At 55.1% G+C, this 17,885-nt stretch overlaps 1 protein-coding gene across 4 annotated transcripts; it reads right to left on the bottom strand.

Moving 5' to 3' along the window:
- Positions 1 to 1,182: 1,182 nt before the first annotated feature.
- On the bottom strand, positions 1,183 to 15,819 carry MOB3A (MOB kinase activator 3A). 4 transcript variants are annotated; one of them, XM_056512784.1, is made up of 4 exons: positions 15,695 to 15,819; positions 5,177 to 5,719; positions 3,227 to 3,429; positions 1,183 to 2,356 (listed from the first exon to the last, which is right to left on the bottom strand). In XM_056512784.1, exons 2-4 carry the CDS (start codon positions 5,592 to 5,594, stop codon positions 2,327 to 2,329), a joined length of 651 nt encoding a protein of 216 aa, XP_056368759.1. In that variant the 5' UTR covers positions 5,595 to 5,719; positions 15,695 to 15,819; the 3' UTR covers positions 1,183 to 2,326. The 4 variants fall into 4 exon arrangements, with proteins under 4 accessions (XP_056368759.1, XP_056368758.1, XP_056368757.1 ...); XM_056512783.1 differs by lacking the exon at positions 15,695 to 15,819 and adding an exon at positions 13,316 to 13,443; XM_056512782.1 differs by lacking the exon at positions 15,695 to 15,819 and adding an exon at positions 10,855 to 11,323.
- Positions 15,820 to 17,885: the final 2,066 nt, after the last annotated feature.

Here is a 17,885-nt window from a genome sequence, read left to right as displayed (position 1 = left end):
CTCCACAGACCTGTCTGGGCAACATCCTGCACTGCTGGGCTCAGCCACCTCCAGCCCTGCAACATCTTCTCCCACAAAGGTGCTTTTCCTCCTCCCCCTTGGCTGGGCTGCTCTCCCATGGGAGGGTCTTTCCCCCAAAAAGAAAGGGGGGCTGAGGAAGGCAGGGCCCTGCAGCCCTGTGGGTCACAGCTGATGGGTGCCACATCCCCGACTGAGCACCCACAGCATTCCAGCTGGGTGTGGAACAGTGGCAGGAGCTGCCCTGGCTCCGAGGGCTGAGCCAGCACCGCTCACCACCCACCTGCAGCCCCACCACAGCTCAGCACTCAGGGCCTTGCAGGTGTCCTGGCTTCAGCTGGGACAGAGCCAGTTGTCTCCCCAGGAGCCGGCACAGGGCCGTGTTTGGGACCTGGGATGAGAATAACGCTGATAACACACCGATGTTTTGGTGTTGCTGAGCAGTGCTTACCCTAAGCCAAGGACTTTGTGTGTCCCGTGCTCTGCCAGCAAGGAGGGGCACAACAACTGTGGGGAGCAGGGCTGGGACAGCTGACCCAGGCTGGCCAAAGAGATATTCCACACCAAGGAACAGCACGTTCTCCAGCTGAGCTGCACCCATAAAACACTGGGAGAGGAGCTGGAGGGTGGTCCCAGCACCTGTACTGGGCAGGGGAACAGGCAAGAGCCAGTGCTGCAGGCAGGGAACAGGAAGAGCTACAGCTGGGGAGCCCCTCACTCCCCTTCTGTCCAGGAAAACAATGTGCATCCCCAAAATGCAGAGTTTTTCCCAATTTAGTTCACCAGCCTCAATGACTGCACCCCAGCTCCTTCCCATGGCAGAGGAGCCTCTTGGCAAGTTGGTGAGCTGGAATTCCCCTCTGCCACTTCCACCTATGTCTCAGAGCTGGGAGAACCCCTGGGAACAGAGACACTGCAGACACAAGCCAGGACAACCCCGGGCTGCTGGTCAGGGCCCGTGGCCTCGGGACCCAGCACAGGGCTCAGAGCAGCCTGGGCCTGGCACCTGGAGAGCAGGAGGAACCCAACCAACCTCCCAGAGCTGTGCCAGGAGCACACATCCAGCTCTCAGCACAATCCCCAAGGAGCCCAACACCCAGTGTTTGTTTTGCTGATGGGAAGGGCTGACGAACGTGCAGTCACGAGACGCTGTGCGGCGGCGTGTGCTGTGTAAATACAACATAATTTATTATTGGTTCCATTTCAGAGCACGAGTGCTATTTGTACAAGTGTCCAACGGCAGGACGAGAAATGAGAGTCACGTATGTACAGAGATCCCAGGGCACAGGAATGCTTTGGAAGGAAGAAGTGGTTAGTGGTGCAGTTTGGTCACTTACTGGTCCCCAAATCCTAGGTAGACCCACTACCTACCTGGGGCACTGCCAAGCTCTCCTCGTGCAAGCAGCAGGCGAGGCCAGGGGGGCTCTGGCTGCACACCAGAGCTTTTGGTCCCAGATGTGCACAGCTGTGTGGGGTGGTGATGCTGGGAAACAGGGAGAAGGCTCTGTACCCCAACAGGAAGTGGGATGTGGTTCTGGCAGGGTCAGTGTACCACGAGGGACAGAAGGGAGGGGATGGAGGAGAATTCTTGGTGCCTGTCCCAGCACCTTCCCTCTGGTGGCTCCCATGAGGAGCTGCCAGCGTGGATCTGTGTCCCTGTGGGGACAGTGCTGAGCCACAGCCAGGCTGTGTGTGCAGGGGCACACACGAGGGCAGATTTCCCTCCAACTGCAGCAGCCATGGGATGGAACCCAGTCCCAGCTCTCTCAGAGGGAGTGCAGCAGAGCCAGGCCTTGGGGACAGGTGGGCACAGAGCAGCTCTGCCCCACACCTGGACTCACAGCCAGTGGAGAGGTGCTGGGGGATCCACACCTGGGGGATCCATGCACACCAGTCCTGTACCCTGCCTTCAGAGGTGGGAAATGTGTATCCCAAGGGAGGTCCTGCTTCCATGGCAGTACCAGCCCCAAGCACAGCTCTGTCTGAAGTGTCTGGCTCAGCTCACTCGGGGCACACAGAGGAGGCAGCTCAGGCAGCTCTTCCCCACTCTGAGAGCCAACATTCCCATCAAGTGGCCCACAAAATATTTTCTTTCTTTTTTATAGAAATTACTATAAAAATTAGTTAATCTAGAGCATCTTTAAAAAAATATTCCTGCAGTATCACAGTTTTACATTGAAACTCATTAAAAATATATAATTTCTTCAACGAAACGTCTCTGTTCTCCCCTTGAATCATGTCTCCAATGTGGGATGGGGGCTCAGAGTCCTCAGAAGAGGTGCTGAGGTGGGAGCAGGCAGGTCTGAGCTCAGTGGCACATCCGGGAGGTCATTTCCTTCTGTCAAAGGGACACAGAAGGTAAGGGACTGGGAAGGAGGATCCAGGTTCCCAGGTGAGGGTGTGGATGAAAAACCCCGTGTTTAGCTGTCAATACCATCCCTAGGCATGGGGTGACATTGCTGCCCACAGCTCCAGTTGGGCAGGGCCATGTTCCCCCCACCATTCCCATTCCCAGCACATCCCAGTCACATCCTGGCTCTCAGGCTCCTGACACACTGCAAGGCCAACTGGTCCTGAATTTGGGCAACCAGCTTCAGAAGAGAACCACAGAATCCTTAAGGACTGGAAAACTCCCAAGATCATCAAGTCTACTCTTACCCCATCACTGCTGTGTCACCACTAAACTATGTCCCCAAGTGTCACATCCACATGTTTTTTGAGCACTTCCAGGGATGGTGACTCCAACACTGCCCTAGGCAGACCTTTCCAATGCCTGTCCCACCCCTTCAGTGAAGAAATTTTCCCTTAAATCCAATCTAAACCTCCACTGGCACAGCTTGAGACTGCTCCCTCCTGTTCTGTCACTTGTTACCTGGGACAAGACTGAGCCCTCCAAGCTGTCCCCTCATGTCAGGGAGTTGTGCAGAGCCACAAGGTCCCCCCCTGCGCCTCCTTTTCTCCAGGCTGAGCCCCCCCAGCTCCTTCAGTTGCCCCTGGGGCTCCAGCCCCTTCCCCAGCTCTGTTTCCATCTCTGGACATGCTCCCACCCTTTAATGTTTTTCTTGGAGTGACTGACCCAAAACTGACCCCAGGATTTGAAGTGAGGTCACCTTCAGAGAAGGTTCAGAGCCCTCTGTGACTCCCCAGCCCTGTGCTGGTCACAGACCCTGAGAGCCCCACCTGTACCTGAGCCCACCCAGACACTCACCAGGGGCTCCAGCTCCTTGGTGTCTATGAGATTGAACTCTTTCACAAAGTAGTAAAAGTGCTTGTAGCAGGTGTTCACGTGGGCCTCTGAGCCCATCTGGGTGATCCTGTCGAAGTGGTGGATGTAGACATGGACAAACACCCGGAAGAGCCTGGAGAGAATCTTCTTCACCACTGGGAGGAAGTTCTTGGGGAAGGGAGTACCTGAAGGGGAGAGTGCCCATGAAAAACCTTCAGTCAAGTTAAAACAGGTTGCTTAGGGCTAAAATAAATTGGTAAAATGGACAGATTGAGGCAAAAGTGCTTCTGTCCCTGGTAATTTCCAGCTCTCTGCTCCTTTTTCCTTTCCTTGGGATCACATTTTTCAAAGCACAGATTTTTTAAGTGACAGAGTGATGCACTGCTGTGACTGAAAGCAGAGCCCACATTCCCAGCAGTTGTTTCAGTTAGCCTTCCACTCCTGTTTGATGTATTTATATAAACAGTGCAAAACACCAGCTACAACCAAGCAACTTCCCAAAGGAAAGAACTGTTAACTCCCCACAGTTATCCCTTATTTTGGTACATCTCTAGCTCTTTGGTTAAAAATTAAAGCTGTTAAGGTCCTCTTTGAAGGCTCCAGGACTGTTTGGCTGGGCCCCTGCAGCAGAGCAGTCTGGCCATGCAGCCACCTCTGTGGGATATCAGGGTGTAAAGTTCACACTGTTTCTGGAGGAACAGGGACGAGTTAAACCCTCTCCTTGCTCTGCCAGAGGTGCAGCATTTCAATCAGTGTTAAAGGATCTGGTAAAAGCTGAGCTGAAGACAGTAACAAGTAAAAAAACCCCAAACCACAACCCTGGTGCTGTCGGAAGCTCATGCTGCAGCCCAGAACAGAACCAACACCCCCAGTGTGGTCCCCAGAGAGCTGCAGCAGAGCCTGTGCAGCGTGAGAAGAATGGCTGGGGAGGGTTTGCTGCTTCAGCTGTCTCAAGCCTGAGCACTGTTTATGGCTCCCCTCCCCTCTCTGCCCACTCCACACCAGGTTTAAGCAGAATTTTGGCAGCATGGAGGATCCCTGTGGATGTTCAAGTGGCAGATGTGCCCCAAATAGAGACCAACTGCATCCCATCAGAGCTCCAAAGGGATGAACACAGGAGCAGGAGGGAGAGAGCTCTGCTGCACCTCATCTCCTCCATCCCAGGAGATGGAAGCTCTGCATAGGCTCAGTTGTATTTACCTGATCCCTTAGAGACTGAATTCTTCCATCTTCATCACAAAATAAAACCCAACAATCTCTGTCTCAAAGCTGTGTTTGGATATGGAGATTGAGGTGTCTTAGGCCAAACTCCTGTTGCCATGGTCCTGGCAGTAGATGAAACAAGGCCCTTCCCTCCAGGCCTGTGCCAGCATCCCACCCCTCAGGAGGAGCAGAGGCAGCCAATAATAACAGAGGAGGTGATTATGGAACGTGGTGACACAGAGCTCTGCCTCAGACCTGGGCTGGCCATCAGCTCCAGGAGAGCCACCCTGCACCCAGCATGAACCACTCCAGAGCCACCTCAGAGACTGACTGCTCCAAGGGCAGCCTCCTGTTCCACTGCCTCGAGGTATCCACGGCTCCCAGTGGGATCTGGCACAGCTCTGGGCATTTCAGCACTGCAGAAGAGCTGCCAAGAGCTCACTGCACTGCCCACCTGAGAAGCACAGAGGGAAACAGCTCTGCTACAGGGGTCAGCTCTGTTTACAAGCTGAAAACTGGGAGAATAGACAAAGCTCATCTTCCTCTTCCAGACTGTAGAAAAGAATCAGCTCCAAGGGTGAGACACAAGTTGAGATCTGAAGGGATGCTGATGAGAAACACAGCTCTGTTTATCTGTAGCAAATTACACCCCCTGGAACAGCACCAGGGGCTCCAGAAGGCTCCACAGGCACCTCCCTCCCCCCAGCCCCAGCTGGGACCCGAACTCACCGACGTTGGTGGGGAAGATGTCCTCATTGTTGATCTGCACCTCGATCCAGTCCATGAGCAGGTTCATGTACTGGGGCGCCGACAGGGCGGTGGGTTTGCGGTACTTGTGCTCGTCCTGCCAGCGGTACTCGTACTTGGGCCCCCCCGACATGACGGGGCAGGAGTGCTCCGTGCAATAGTCACTGATGGTGCCGTAGATGAGGTTGATGCGGTTGAAGAAGTCCACGACGTGCACGGCCACCCAGTCGTTCTGCTCCTCGCCCGGCGGCAGCTGCACGGCCACCTTCAGGTCCAGGCCGGCGTTGAGCGAGGCCTGCGCCTTCTTGTGCAGCTCAAAGCGCTGCGTGCCCGGCTCGAACTTGCGCTTGGGCCGGAAGGTTTTGTCCTTATTGAACACCTGCTTCAACGCGTGGGACATTTTCCCTCTCTGGGGTCGCTTCCAGGCTCACAGCGCTGACAGCCGGAGGCGCGGCCACTTCCCAGGGCAGGGCTGGGGCGACTCTGATCTTCACAGAAACCTCCCTCTGCTCATCTGGTCCTGATCTGCAACACAGCACAGAAGGGCAGCGATTAGGAGCAGCTCTCTCAACAGGAAACCTCATTTAAATCCCATAGGAAGAGATCTGGGATGCCATCTGGGCCCTTGCCCCACATCTGAGAAGGGGGGAGCCCACGGCAGCTTCCCTTCCTCCCCCTTCCCTTCCCCGGCTGGAGCAGAAGGGAGGGGAGGCTGGAGGGGTGACCTGGGCTGAACAGAGCCACCTCCTGACCTGTTCCACGTGAGAATGGGGGAAGAGGCCCCACAGCCATGGGAGGGGGCTGCCACTCCCCCTGACATTGCCACACCACGAGACACCACCCCTGCAGAAATGCCACCGCCTGCTTGGCTCACACGCACTGCCAAAGAAGGGTAAAACCAGCTGGGTTTCATCCAAATCCCATCTTCACCCCTGCATCCCCCCTTTTGGGAACAAGGCCAAGCCAGGTCAGGCCAGCCCACAACAGAGCTCAGAGCTGCTGCCAGACAGCCCCCACCAAGGCAGCCACTGAAAGTGAGAGACAGGAACCAAGGGGTGCAGGGTAACAAGAAGAAGAAGTCACAGCTCAGGCACCCGGAAAGCAAATACCCTGAAATAACACTAGCCCTGAGAGCAGCCACAGCCTCTTCTGCAGGTGCACACAGACCATAAACATATTTCCCATTTCTGTTTACAAGCTGAAAACTGGAAGATTAGGGAAAGCTCATCTTCCTCTTCCAGACTGTAGAAAAGAATCAGCTCCAAGGGTGAGACACAAGTTGAGATCTGAAGGGATGCTGACGAGAAACACAGCTCTGTTTATCTGTAGCTAATTATACCTCCTTTGTTCCCACATCCAGCCCCTCACAGAATTTGTGACAGGCTGCTCTTTGATGAAAGCTTAAGGCAGAAAGCTTTGTGTACCAAAAATATTATTTTACATGTGCTGGACAGAGAAATGAATAAAGTAATAGAAATTAAGCTGATGCCTTAAATAGCATAAATAAGTTCCCATAATTTCATAAGCAAGCAAAAAAAGAAAACCTTTCCCCAAGTAGAATCTGCTTAGATTTACATGAGGCCACAGTGTTGCTCTAATAGGTAAATAGTGTCCTCAGATGCTGGCAAACACATCCCAAACTCAAGGTCATGACAAACACGGCTGCAACCGAGCCCGTCTCTAACAGATGCTGCAGTGCTAATCAGCAGTTCTTCTCTGGAGAAAGATTAAAAAGCTTTAAAGCCAAGGCCTCTTGTTTCCTTATTTAATTACAGTGAGGAAGAAACCCCAAACCACTCCAGTTCACCCCACTAAGAACAGGCTCCACATTTCCTGCGGGAATGGGCTCAGTAACCTCTTCCATGCAGGAGCTGAGGGATCCAAACCCCAACATGGGCTACAATGTGTTAGCAGAAACCCTAAAAGCATTTTAGTGTGGTTCAGTGAGATCCACCACAGGCTGAGAGGTGAACCCAGAGCAGACATCATCATGGAATGGTTTGGGTTGGAAGGGACCTTAAAGACCATCCAGTTGCAATTCCCTGCTATGGGCAGGGACACCTTTGGTGTGCAGGGACACCTTCCACTAGACCAGGCTGCTCCAAGCCCCATCCAACCTGGCCTTCCTGCTGCCAAAACAGCTGCTGTGACCCCATAAACCACCTCAGGGGAGGCAAATGCAGCATGAACCCCTGGCAGACGTGTCCTTTGGAGTGTGATCCTGCCCCAGACGTGACAGAGGAAGAAGTGGAGGGTGTGGAGAGACAGCTGAGCAGTGCTGGTTACCAGGAGCTGTGTCACAGCCTGGCCACATCCTGTGGCAGAGCCGGAAGCTTCAGGGACTGCGCCCACCCCGGAATGAGGCACAGCCCCAGGAACCAGCAATGTGGGCAGCAGGTGCTGAGGCTGCTGCTGCTTCCAGCAGAAAGTGCAGGGAAGCACTTGTGATGAGCTCCCTGCACTGGAGATGGAGGAAAACACATCCTCTCACACAAGAAGCCACAAAGCAGCAGCAGCACCGCCCTCCACGGGGCTCCCTGGAGCACCCACAGCATCCCTGCTGCAGTGTGACTCCATCCCTGTTTCTCTTCTGGAGGATCTGCACTGCAGGGCCTGGCATGGATGTGGATGGAGTAAAAATCCCAACGGTAAAACCAAACATCCCCTGGTTTTAGCCCCATATATCAAGAAACAAACACCAACCACTTTTCTCATCTGAGTAGGATAGAGAGACTCTTCATAGACTCCCAGAATATTCTGAGCTGGAAGGGACCCTCATGGATGATCAGTGCAGCCCCTGGCCCTGCCCAGCCCCCAACAGCCCCACCCTGAGCATCCCTGAGAGCGCTGTCCAAACGCTCCTGCAGCTCTGGCAGCCTTGGGGCCGGGACCATTCCCTGGGGAGCCTGGGCAGTGCCCAGCACCCTCGGGGGGAAGAACCTTTCCCTGAGCTCCATGCCAGCCCTGACACAGCTCCAGCCCTTGCTGGGCTCCTGGCCCTGTCCCAGAGCAGAGCTCAGCCCCTGCCCCTCTGCCTTCCCTCGGCAGGAGCTGCAGCCCCCGAGGAGTCTCCCCTCAGTCTCCTCTGCTCCAGCTGAACGAGCCAAGTGCCCTCAGCTGCTCCTCAGCCCTTCCCCAGCTCCGGGTCCCTCCTTTGGACACTCTCCAACAGCTTTGGCTCCTTCTGACCCTGTGGTGCCCAAGGTGCCCCAGCACTGGAGGTGAGGCTGCCCCAGTGCAGAGCAGAGTGGGACAATCCCTCCCTGGCCTGGTGCCCCAGCACACGGGGGCCCTTTGGGCTGCCAGTGGTGACTCAGATCCAACTTGGCACCGACCAGGACCCCCAGGTCCCTTCCCAGGGCGCTGCTCTCCAGCCTCTCATTGCCAGCCTGTCCCTGCATCCAGGGCTGCCCCACCCCAGGGCAGGGTCTGACACTTGCCCTTGTCACCTGTCACATGGTTGGGGATTTCCCAGCCCTCCCATTTGTCAGGGTCTCTGTGCAGGGCAGAGAGACCCTTGGTGTTGAGGCAGTACTCATCCTACAGACAAATTCCTGATCCTGTGGAGACATGATCCCTGAGAACTGGGGAGCTCAACACAGCAGCAATTGTCTCTCAGACGATTCAGCATCTGTGTGAAGCATTAGCAAAATGAGTAGCTGAGACATCAGGCAGATGCAGCCTATTTAATTACGGTCTCTGACTGCTATGAGCTAAAAGAAACATTTAGCTCTAGGAAAAAAAATAAAAATAAAGAGGCACAGAGACCAAAGCATCCCTGACATTGCTCGGGGATGATATCATCTGTACAACACCTACTTCCACAGGCAGGAGTCACAGCTGACACCGCCCCCGCACACAAGGGAAAGGAAAGGTTAAAGACAATTGGGAAATGGGACATGCAAAGCACCTGGATGCTATCTGAAAGCTTTAAAGGTGAGGGAAAAAACACTCCCCTCCCAAACAAGCCTCAGTACATTTTGTTGCCTCCTCCTTTCAGCCAGCCAAGATCACAGCAGACGTCACTGGTGCTCCGAGAGGACCTTGGCTACTGCTCAGGATCACAGAGCCCATGACCCCTGTGGGCTGTCCAGCCCATGAACACACCTCCAGCTTATTTATCCCAGGGACACGGCAGGAGTAGCAGCTCCCTACTGTGCTGGACTTGCCTGCCCAGGGGTCTCAAGGCCTGGCCCTCCCTTCCCCTCCTATCCCAAAAGCTCCTTTTCTCTGACTCCCTACTTGTGCAGCTCCAGTCCTGTGCTGGTTTTGCTGCCAGGGCTGCTGGCATTGTCCTGCCATTCCTCTTCCCTTCCTCATTCCTCTTCCCAGGAATGGTGGATCATGAGGAGCTGCCTTGCTCCAACAGCAGAGGAAGTTCAGGCAGCTGCTTCCCAACTCTTGGTCACTTGTAAAGACAGCTCAGAGTCTGGAAAAGGGAACAGTCACCTCCTCCAAAACACCAGGAAACCCTCTGTGCCCTGCTGCAGCCATCCCGAGGTTTTCCAGGAGCCAGCAGAGCTCCCAACAGATCCTGCCCTGCCTACAGAGGCAGAATGGCCCAAAAAGGACTCCAGGAGTCCCATGACTGCTCCATCAGTGCCAGCCCCAGCAGCACTCCATGCTCCCCTCTGCTGCCAACACTGCACAGGGGTTTAACAGCAGCCAGGGGAAAACCAGCAAGGCAGGGCAAAACCAGCAAGGCAGCAGTCAGCAAGCTCCTACCTGTGCTCCTGGCCTCAGCAGGTCACTCCTGCAGAGGGCTCAGCCCAGCTCTGCACCCTCTGCCAGTGCTGGCAGGCGCCGAGGCTGAGCTTCCTTTTTCAAAAGAGGGGAAAAAAACCTCCCCGTTTGTTTCATGGGCGGCCACAAGCCGGAGGCTCCGCAGCTGGGGAGGGGTCAGACACGAGGCCACCTCCCTCCTCCGTGACCCCAGCGCCGGGCTGGCCACATCCTGCTGCCTCTGCTAGAACAGCCCTTCAGCACAGCACAGCACAGCCCAGGGAGCAAGCAGCTCTCCAAACCAGGGATTTGTCCAGCTTCCTATCAGGGAAGCCAGGCTGCTGTCCCTGAATCCCACCGAGTCCAGCTGCTCCTAACCCTTGGGTGGGGAGCCTGTGACACCCAAGTGTCCCCAGAACTACCCAGGATAGAGGAGCCACAATCCTGCTTCCCCCTGAAGGGCTCTTAATGCCAACACAGTACACAAAACCTTCCTGACTCGTAAAGCAGCCCTGATAAAGGCATTTTGGATGCACTGAGCATTTCAAGTAAAAGCATGAATTTACAGAGTGAGAAAGAGAAGAAAAGCAGCTTCAAACAGGCAAGATGCACAATACAGCCAATACGGACGCACACGCACATTTTTTCCATAATTCCACCCCCCTCCTTTCACACATCCCTTCCCATGCCCACTCTGCACTAGCCCAGTGTCTCGGGACAGGATGATCCTGGTTTTCTCCCATCAAAGGAGAGATTTTACTACAGAGAGCAGGGACCAGAACAATCCTGGCAGCCGCACTGCACTAATGGCAGCCAGTTTCTGCGCCTCCAGAGCCAGTCTGGCAACAAACAAGGGCTTGTCTTCCCAGGACGAGACTTCCAGCTGCTCTTTTGAATGGATTCGTGATATGAGGAGCGAAGGTCTGCCCCGTGCTTACCTTGGGAAGGGCAGGGCAGGGCAGGGCGAGGAGGGCTCAGTGTGGCTGGGAGGCACCTCTGGCCATTCATAATCCCGGCCAGCCGGCACTTCCACGTCAGCCGCTTCCTGTCTGGCACTGACTGGAGCCTCCCGGCCCAGGCAGCTGCCAATGTTTTCCCAAAAGCTAATCCTTCCCCTCTGCAAGCTCTGTCTTTCCTCCCGCAGGATCGCTCCGTGTTGCCACGGCCGTTCCCTTCGGCATTGCCTTCCCCGTCCGTGCCCCGCGCTCAGTCCCGGCAGCTGAAGCTGCTCAGAAGTTTCTGGAGACGGAGCAGCTCGACCCAGCCCAGCTGCACCTCCAGCCCCAGCCCGGGCACACAGCAGTCCCACCCCATTCTGCTGCTCTGCAGGGCAACATCCACATTCTTCCTTTAGAAAGTGCTTTACAGCAGCCTCCGCAACCAAATCTGAACAGGGGCACTCTGGAAATGCTGAATTCCCAAGGTTTGGGCAAACAAAGAGCCTTTTGTCTTTCACCAGAGTCGGCTTAAAGAAGGTCCTGCCTGTTGCCAGCCACCCCCAGGCCCCGCTATTCCAATCTGCTGCATAATTTGGAAATTCCCAAGTGAGAAACGGTACAGTTCCCTTGGGACTTCCCACATCTCCTGGGACTTCCCACCTCTTCAGGCCCTTCCTGGAAAGAGGGTGGCTTAGGAGAAGGGAAGAGGTTGGTTTAGGAGCAGGACAGGCTCTTGACACATCTCCAAGCCATGGAGAGGCAGAGCCATATGCATGAGGAAAGGAAAAGGCATGAGAAAAGGCCAGAAACAGTTATCCTGGGCTTTAACTGGCATCTCCTTTGCCCCTGAAAGGCCAAGCATTCCAGACAATCCTGACGTCAAGCTAGTTAATGGAATAAAGGGAAGCCCTGTGAAATTAAGCCATATCTGAGATAGCAGAAGACCCACCAGAGGTGAGGGGAGCTCTGGCAGAGCCCATCAAGAGCTGCAGGTGGGAGTGCTGCTGCTTGGAGCAGAGAAGCCAGGGCAGGCAGCAGTGAGACACCAGCATCCATCCCGGGCAGATGGATGAACAGGGAATTTATTGCTTGGAGCTCAGGCACCAAGCTCAGGATTTACATTCAGACCATGGGCAGTGACAGGGGGGATGTTAAGGGTGACACTGCTCACACTGCACAGGAATGCTGAGGGAGGGCAGGTGAGGCAGAGAGCACTGGGGAGGCTGGAAAACCCAGTCAGGCAAGGGAGAGAGAAGGCAAGAACCCCAAATTTCCAGCATGGTTTGTCCCCCTGGCCTTCCTCCCCACAGCAACAGAGGGAGAAAAGCCACACGAGAAAGTAAGTTCTGTAAAAGGTCCCCTCCTGCTTCCCTCCCCAAAGGGGAAGGTCAGGCAGCAGATGCTGGATTTCCAACTGTTCCCGTGGAACAGCAGTGACTGCAGGGAGCCCCACGGAGCCCCGGGTGTTACTGACTCAGGGCCAGCCCTGCTGCCTCTTACGTGACATCTGCATCCATTGCAATGTCAGAGCCCTGCTGGAAGGTTTCCATGGATCCAGCCGGGATGGGGCTGCGTGTGGAGGCAGAGCTAATCCGCTGCAGGCTTTGCAGGGCTCTGCTAAGCTGACAAGCTGGGTCACGACTCCAGCACACAGGTTAACTGCACACACACGTATTTCCAGGGCAGAGCATGGCCAGTGATGGCATGGTAGGAGCAGCTCCCTCTTCTCCAGGTCCCAGAGCAGCCTGGTCCTTTGGGAAGGCTTCTCGCTGTCCTCACTACAGGGCTGGAAGGGCAGGCTGCTGTTTATCAAGTCCCAGCTGAGCTGCTTGTCTCTCCCTGCTTGTGCAGGCTCTGTACTATCCTCACTGGACACGGATATTTCTGGGCCTACAACAGTTCCATTTCCTCAAACTTTGGGATCTGTCCCCACCCAAGTAAAAGCTAACATCAGTTAGGAGCATGAAATTTGCATTAGGATGATGAAATGACTATGGCACCATTCTAACAGGGGGCTGGGATCCCAGGAAGTGTGGGATCACACCCCAGGGCTGAGCTGGAGCACGAGCTGGCCACACGGCCAGCCTTTCCCAGAGCGTGGCTAATCCCAGGGACAAACACCCCTTTTCCCCATGTTAATGTCACACGTTGGGATGAATGGCAGGATTGTTTCCTGCTGACAGCAGAGGCCCACGAGGCCTCTCCTGCCCTGGCAGGAGATATGGGAGAAACTCAATCCTTTAGCACAGCCACAGGCACAGAACAAGCTCATGGATGTGGAGCTGAAGACCACCTCAACACCAACCACATCACAGAGCGAGAGGAAAGAGAGGGAAGCAAAGGCAGCCAGACAAGAGCCCCAAGAGAGGCCTGTAGAAAATGCAGGGCCTTTCAGTGCTGCCACGGGGCCAGCTCAGCTCCCACTGCAACCTCAGCCATAGTCTGGGTGGCTGCAGCTCACCTTCTGTCCCACGAGATCCTGGAATCAGCACAGGGTCACAGCATCACCACGGTGGCCTCGTCTCACTCACACTGACCCAACACCAGCACCAGCCCTTTGGGACCTCAGCCAGGTTTTCTGCAGGAAGTCAGAGCTGACAGAGTGTGATAGATTGTTTTGCTCTGGGTTTGCCCATTTGCAAAAGTTGTTGTTTTGCTGGGGTTTTTTTCTGGCCTTTGCTGACTCCATCCCTTCCTCTGCCCTCCCTTCTGCTTCACATATCCGGAGCAACAACCCACCCAATTTCACCAGGAGCAGAGCAGCACCTCTCCCACAGCACCAGCTCCAGAGGGAAGCAGGCAGCAGACCAAACCAGGCCTCAGGGATAACTCTGCCTCCCAGGGGCCTCTGGAAAAAGGAGGATAAAGGTGCAGCCTAAGGTGCACTCTATTGACAGCATTAGCTGGGTATTACATATTCCTAAAGATAAGCTGATAAACCTCCAGCAAAGCTGGTTCTGGATCCACTTACAGCAGCATTTATGGGTCAAGAACCAGAAAACACTTCCCTGTCTTACCAGAAATTAAAACTCAGAAATTGAAAGCAATTCCCTTCCCAAACCTATGGACAGGACTGGAAAGGTTTTGCAATCTCTGTGCTCTGACCCCAGATACTTTCACTACTCATAGGGGACATTTTCTCTTTCATTAGTGTGGCCATGGAGATCCCTGGCCCCCAGAGAGGAGCAGGAGTGACCAAGCACAGCACAGATCTGGACAGTCCAACCTCCAAGAGGGACTAAATCACCCCATTCCATGTGGGGGATACCCTTCTCCCCATCAGTATAAGGGCCATGTTAGATGTGGACAAGGAAGCAGCTGGCAAACAGCTCCAGAGGCAGCTGAAGTGAATCAGGACAACTTTGCTGGGGATGCTGAGTCTACTCCAAGCTCCCCAAGCACATGGGAGAGCCCATTTCCATGTCTGGTGATGGCACAGGGGACAGTGCAACCCCAGGTGTCAACAGAGCATCCCAGGAGCTGCAAGGTGAGCCAGACACAGGGAACCCTGCTCAGCACCTGCACTCCTCACTACAAACCAACAGCTCCAGGTTTTGCCACCATTGGCAAGAATTCCCAATGCTCCTCTCCCCCTTTCTGGGGATTTTGAAGAGCCACAAGCTGACCCCAGGTTCACCTCACAGTAAGTGACTAAGACAGAAAGTGAAACATGGGATACACAGTCCAGAGACCAGTGATAGACATCCAGAGGGAGCTGGATGTGAGCCTAAAGTTGGGAAAGGAAGCAGAGTGCAAGGACAAAGCCCTGGGGACTGTGATAAACAGGTGGCTGGGGGAGTTTCACATCTCCCAGCAAAATTTCTCCCTGCCCTGCAACTTGGCAAAAGATTTCCAGACTGGAAAGGGGCTTTAACAAAGGGATGGAAATCCAGACAGTGTGGCCACTCTGCAGCTCCAAGCTCTAGGAGGAGGGAATCCTGCCTTTCACTAGCACTGACAGAAATGCTTTTCCCAAACATCTATGCTGGACACTGGACAATTCAGATCCCCTGCCCTTTCCTTTTGCCTGTCCTTCTCACACAGCTTTCTCTGAAGGAGCTGAGCTCACTGTGCCACAGATCAGAGGCAGCTCTGTAAGATCAGGATTCCCGAGCCCGCAGCAAGAGACAGAAGCAGAGCAGAAGTTTGCTTTCAAGTTCTCCTGACAAGTTCTCCCTCATGACAGCTGAGCCGTGGCTTACCACGACCTGAAAAAAATGGAAAATTCCCCATTCCCCAACCAGTTTAGAGATCGAAAGGTCTGAACTCCAGGGCTATGCCTTTACCTGCGGCAGCTGGGCTGGAGAAAGGCGGGAGGGAGAGGTGCGGTAAAATAGGGAAGTTGCAAGCTGTAACTTCACAGTTGTGCCACCAACCCCCTTACTCTCTGCGATAGTTTTTTTCCCTCATTTTGAATTTTTCGTTTGCTCATGAATCCTGCAGCAGGTCCCGGCCCCTCAGGAGGGAGGGGGCTGTGCCCAGCAGCCAGAGCTCTGCTCTGTCCCATCCAAGAGGTTTCTCCTCCGGGCCGGGGCAGCACGGGCCGTTCCCTGCCCTGATGCCCGCCCCGTTCCTCCTGAGGGGGCTCCGGCCGCCATCGCCCCCCGCCCAGGCAAACACAACCATCCCAGAGCGGGGACGCGGCGGCCGCGGCTCAACAGGTCCCGGCCCCGCCGAGGCCCCGCGGCCACCGGGGCTGGGGGGACACGTGGGCAGGGCTGCGACACGCGGCCCCTTTCCCGGTGCCCCTCCGAGCCCGTCCCGCAGCGCCCTCCTCCCTCACGGCCCCTCCCGTGTCCCCTCACACCGCCCGCGTCCCCCCTGCCCCCGACCCCCGCACCTGCCGGCCGCGCTCCTCGCCGCGGACGCGCACAGCGCGCGGGCCGCAGCTCCCCCTCAGCGCGGCCGCAGCACGTCCCGCGCGCCGCCGCTCCCGCCGCTCCCGCGCGCCGCCGGCGCTACTTCCTCTTAAAGGGGCCGCCCCCGCCCGCGGGAGGGACGGGCGGGGAGGGGAAAGGGGGGGGGGGGACAGTTCGTGTTCTATCGTGGTTTTACATTTTATTATGGTTTATCTTACTCTATGTTCTTTTATTCTATTTCAATATTTCATTCTTCTTATCTGAATTCCTTTTATTCTGCTTTATTTCTTTTGTACCGTTTTCTTTCATTTTCTATTTTATTTTCTACTTTGCTTATCCTTATTTTTTCTATTTTATCTTTATTTGATTTTGTTTTATTCTCTATTTCATCTTCTTTTTATTTTCTCTTTTATTTTCTATTCTATTTTTATTCTATTTGAATTTTCTATTCGCTTTTGTTTTCAATTTTCTTTTTATGTTTTCTTTTATTATTTATTTACTTTAATTCTATTTATTTATTTACATAATTGTATTTATTATTTCCTTTTATTCCATTCCAGTTCTTTTCCTCTATTTCATTTTATTTCTTTTCTTCTATTCTGGTTTATTTCTTTTCTTCTTTTAAATTGATTTTCCCATTTTATTCCGTTTGTTTTCTCTTATTCCCCTTTACTCAGTGTTTGTGTTTTGGGGAACAGGGACAAGGCAGGGATGCTCGGGTGCAGCATTTGTTATTGTATTGTTATTAAGGCTAAATGTGCTATTTTGAATTCACTCAGCTGACATTTAAATATGCCAGGCATCGGAGCCCACCACACATGCCATTGTTTCCCCTCCTATTTTATGTCTGTACTTTGTTCTTTATCTGAAGAAGCATTAATAACTTATTCAGGACCATATTTTTGGGATGGCCTCAAAAATCCTGGAGGGACCTGCCCAGACCTCAGCTTTAAGGTCACAAAAAGGAGAAGTGGCCGGAACCAGCTCCAAGGGAACTGCTCACAAATGTCCGGATGGGGAAAGCCAAAGGTGGGGAATCCCTGTGGAGCCCCAAAGCTGAGTCAGAGCCTGCAGAGCTCCTGCCCAGCAGGGCCCTGCAGCTCTCCTGCCTGGAGCCTGCAGCTCTCCATCCCAGCCCCGCAACCTTTGCAGACCCCAATTCCCAACCCCCGGGGGCTCACAGACCCCAATTCCCAACCCCCGGGAGCTCACAGACCCCAATTCCCTCCCCCGGGCTCACAGACCCCAATTCCCTCCCCGGAGCTCACAGACCCCAATTCCCAACCCCCGGGGGCTCACAGACCCCAATTCCCTCCCCCCGAGGGCTCACAGACCCCAATTCCCTCCCCCCGAGCGAGGCTTCACAGACCCCAATTCCCTCCCCCCGAGGGCTCACAGACCCCAATTCCCTCCCCCCCCCGGGGGCTCACAGACCCCAATTCCCTCCCCCCCCCGGGGGCTCACAGACCCCAATTCCCTCCCCCCCCCCGGGGGCTCACGGACCCCAATTCCCAACCCCCGGGGGCTCACAGACCCCAATTCCCCCCCCGGGGACTCACAGAGCCCAATTCCCTCCCCCCGAGGGCTCACAGACCCCAATTCCCTCCCCCGAGGGCTCACAGACCCCAATTCCCCCCCCCCCCCGGGGGCTCACAGACCCCAATTCCCTCCCCCCGGGAGCTCACAGACCCCAGTTCCCAACCCCCGAGGGCTCACAGACCCCAATTCCCTCCCCCCGGGGGCTCACAGACCCCAGCTCCAGGGGGTCTCTGGCTGCTGGAGCTGGCCCTGGCCGATGGCAGCTCTTGGCTGCTCCTGCACAGCAGCTGCTGCTGCCCCTGCTCCCCTCCTGCTGCCCCAATCCCCTCCTGCCCCCGGAGCAGCCGGGCCCGGCTCCAGCAGCCCCTGTGCCCGCATTCCTCCGTGCAGCAGATGATGCTCTGCCCCAGGGCAGCAGCCTGGTGCCAGGCTCGTGGGCAACTCCGGGCCACAGAACCACGGAAGGGAGGGTGGGAGGCACCACTGCAGCTCACCTGGCTCGGCAGGGGCCCCTGAGCACACCAGGATTGTGGCCAGACGGCTTTTGAGGATCTCCAGGGAAGGTGAGTCCAGCACCTCTCTGGGCAGCCTGTGCCAGCGCTGGGTCACGAGCAGGGCAAAGTTCTTCCCTGC

Source organism: Oenanthe melanoleuca, chromosome 28 (assembly GCF_029582105.1).
Source record: "Oenanthe melanoleuca isolate GR-GAL-2019-014 chromosome 28, OMel1.0, whole genome shotgun sequence".
Taxonomy (NCBI): domain Eukaryota; kingdom Metazoa; phylum Chordata; class Aves; order Passeriformes; family Muscicapidae; genus Oenanthe; species Oenanthe melanoleuca.
This window is presented reverse-complemented; position numbering and strand designations above follow the sequence as displayed.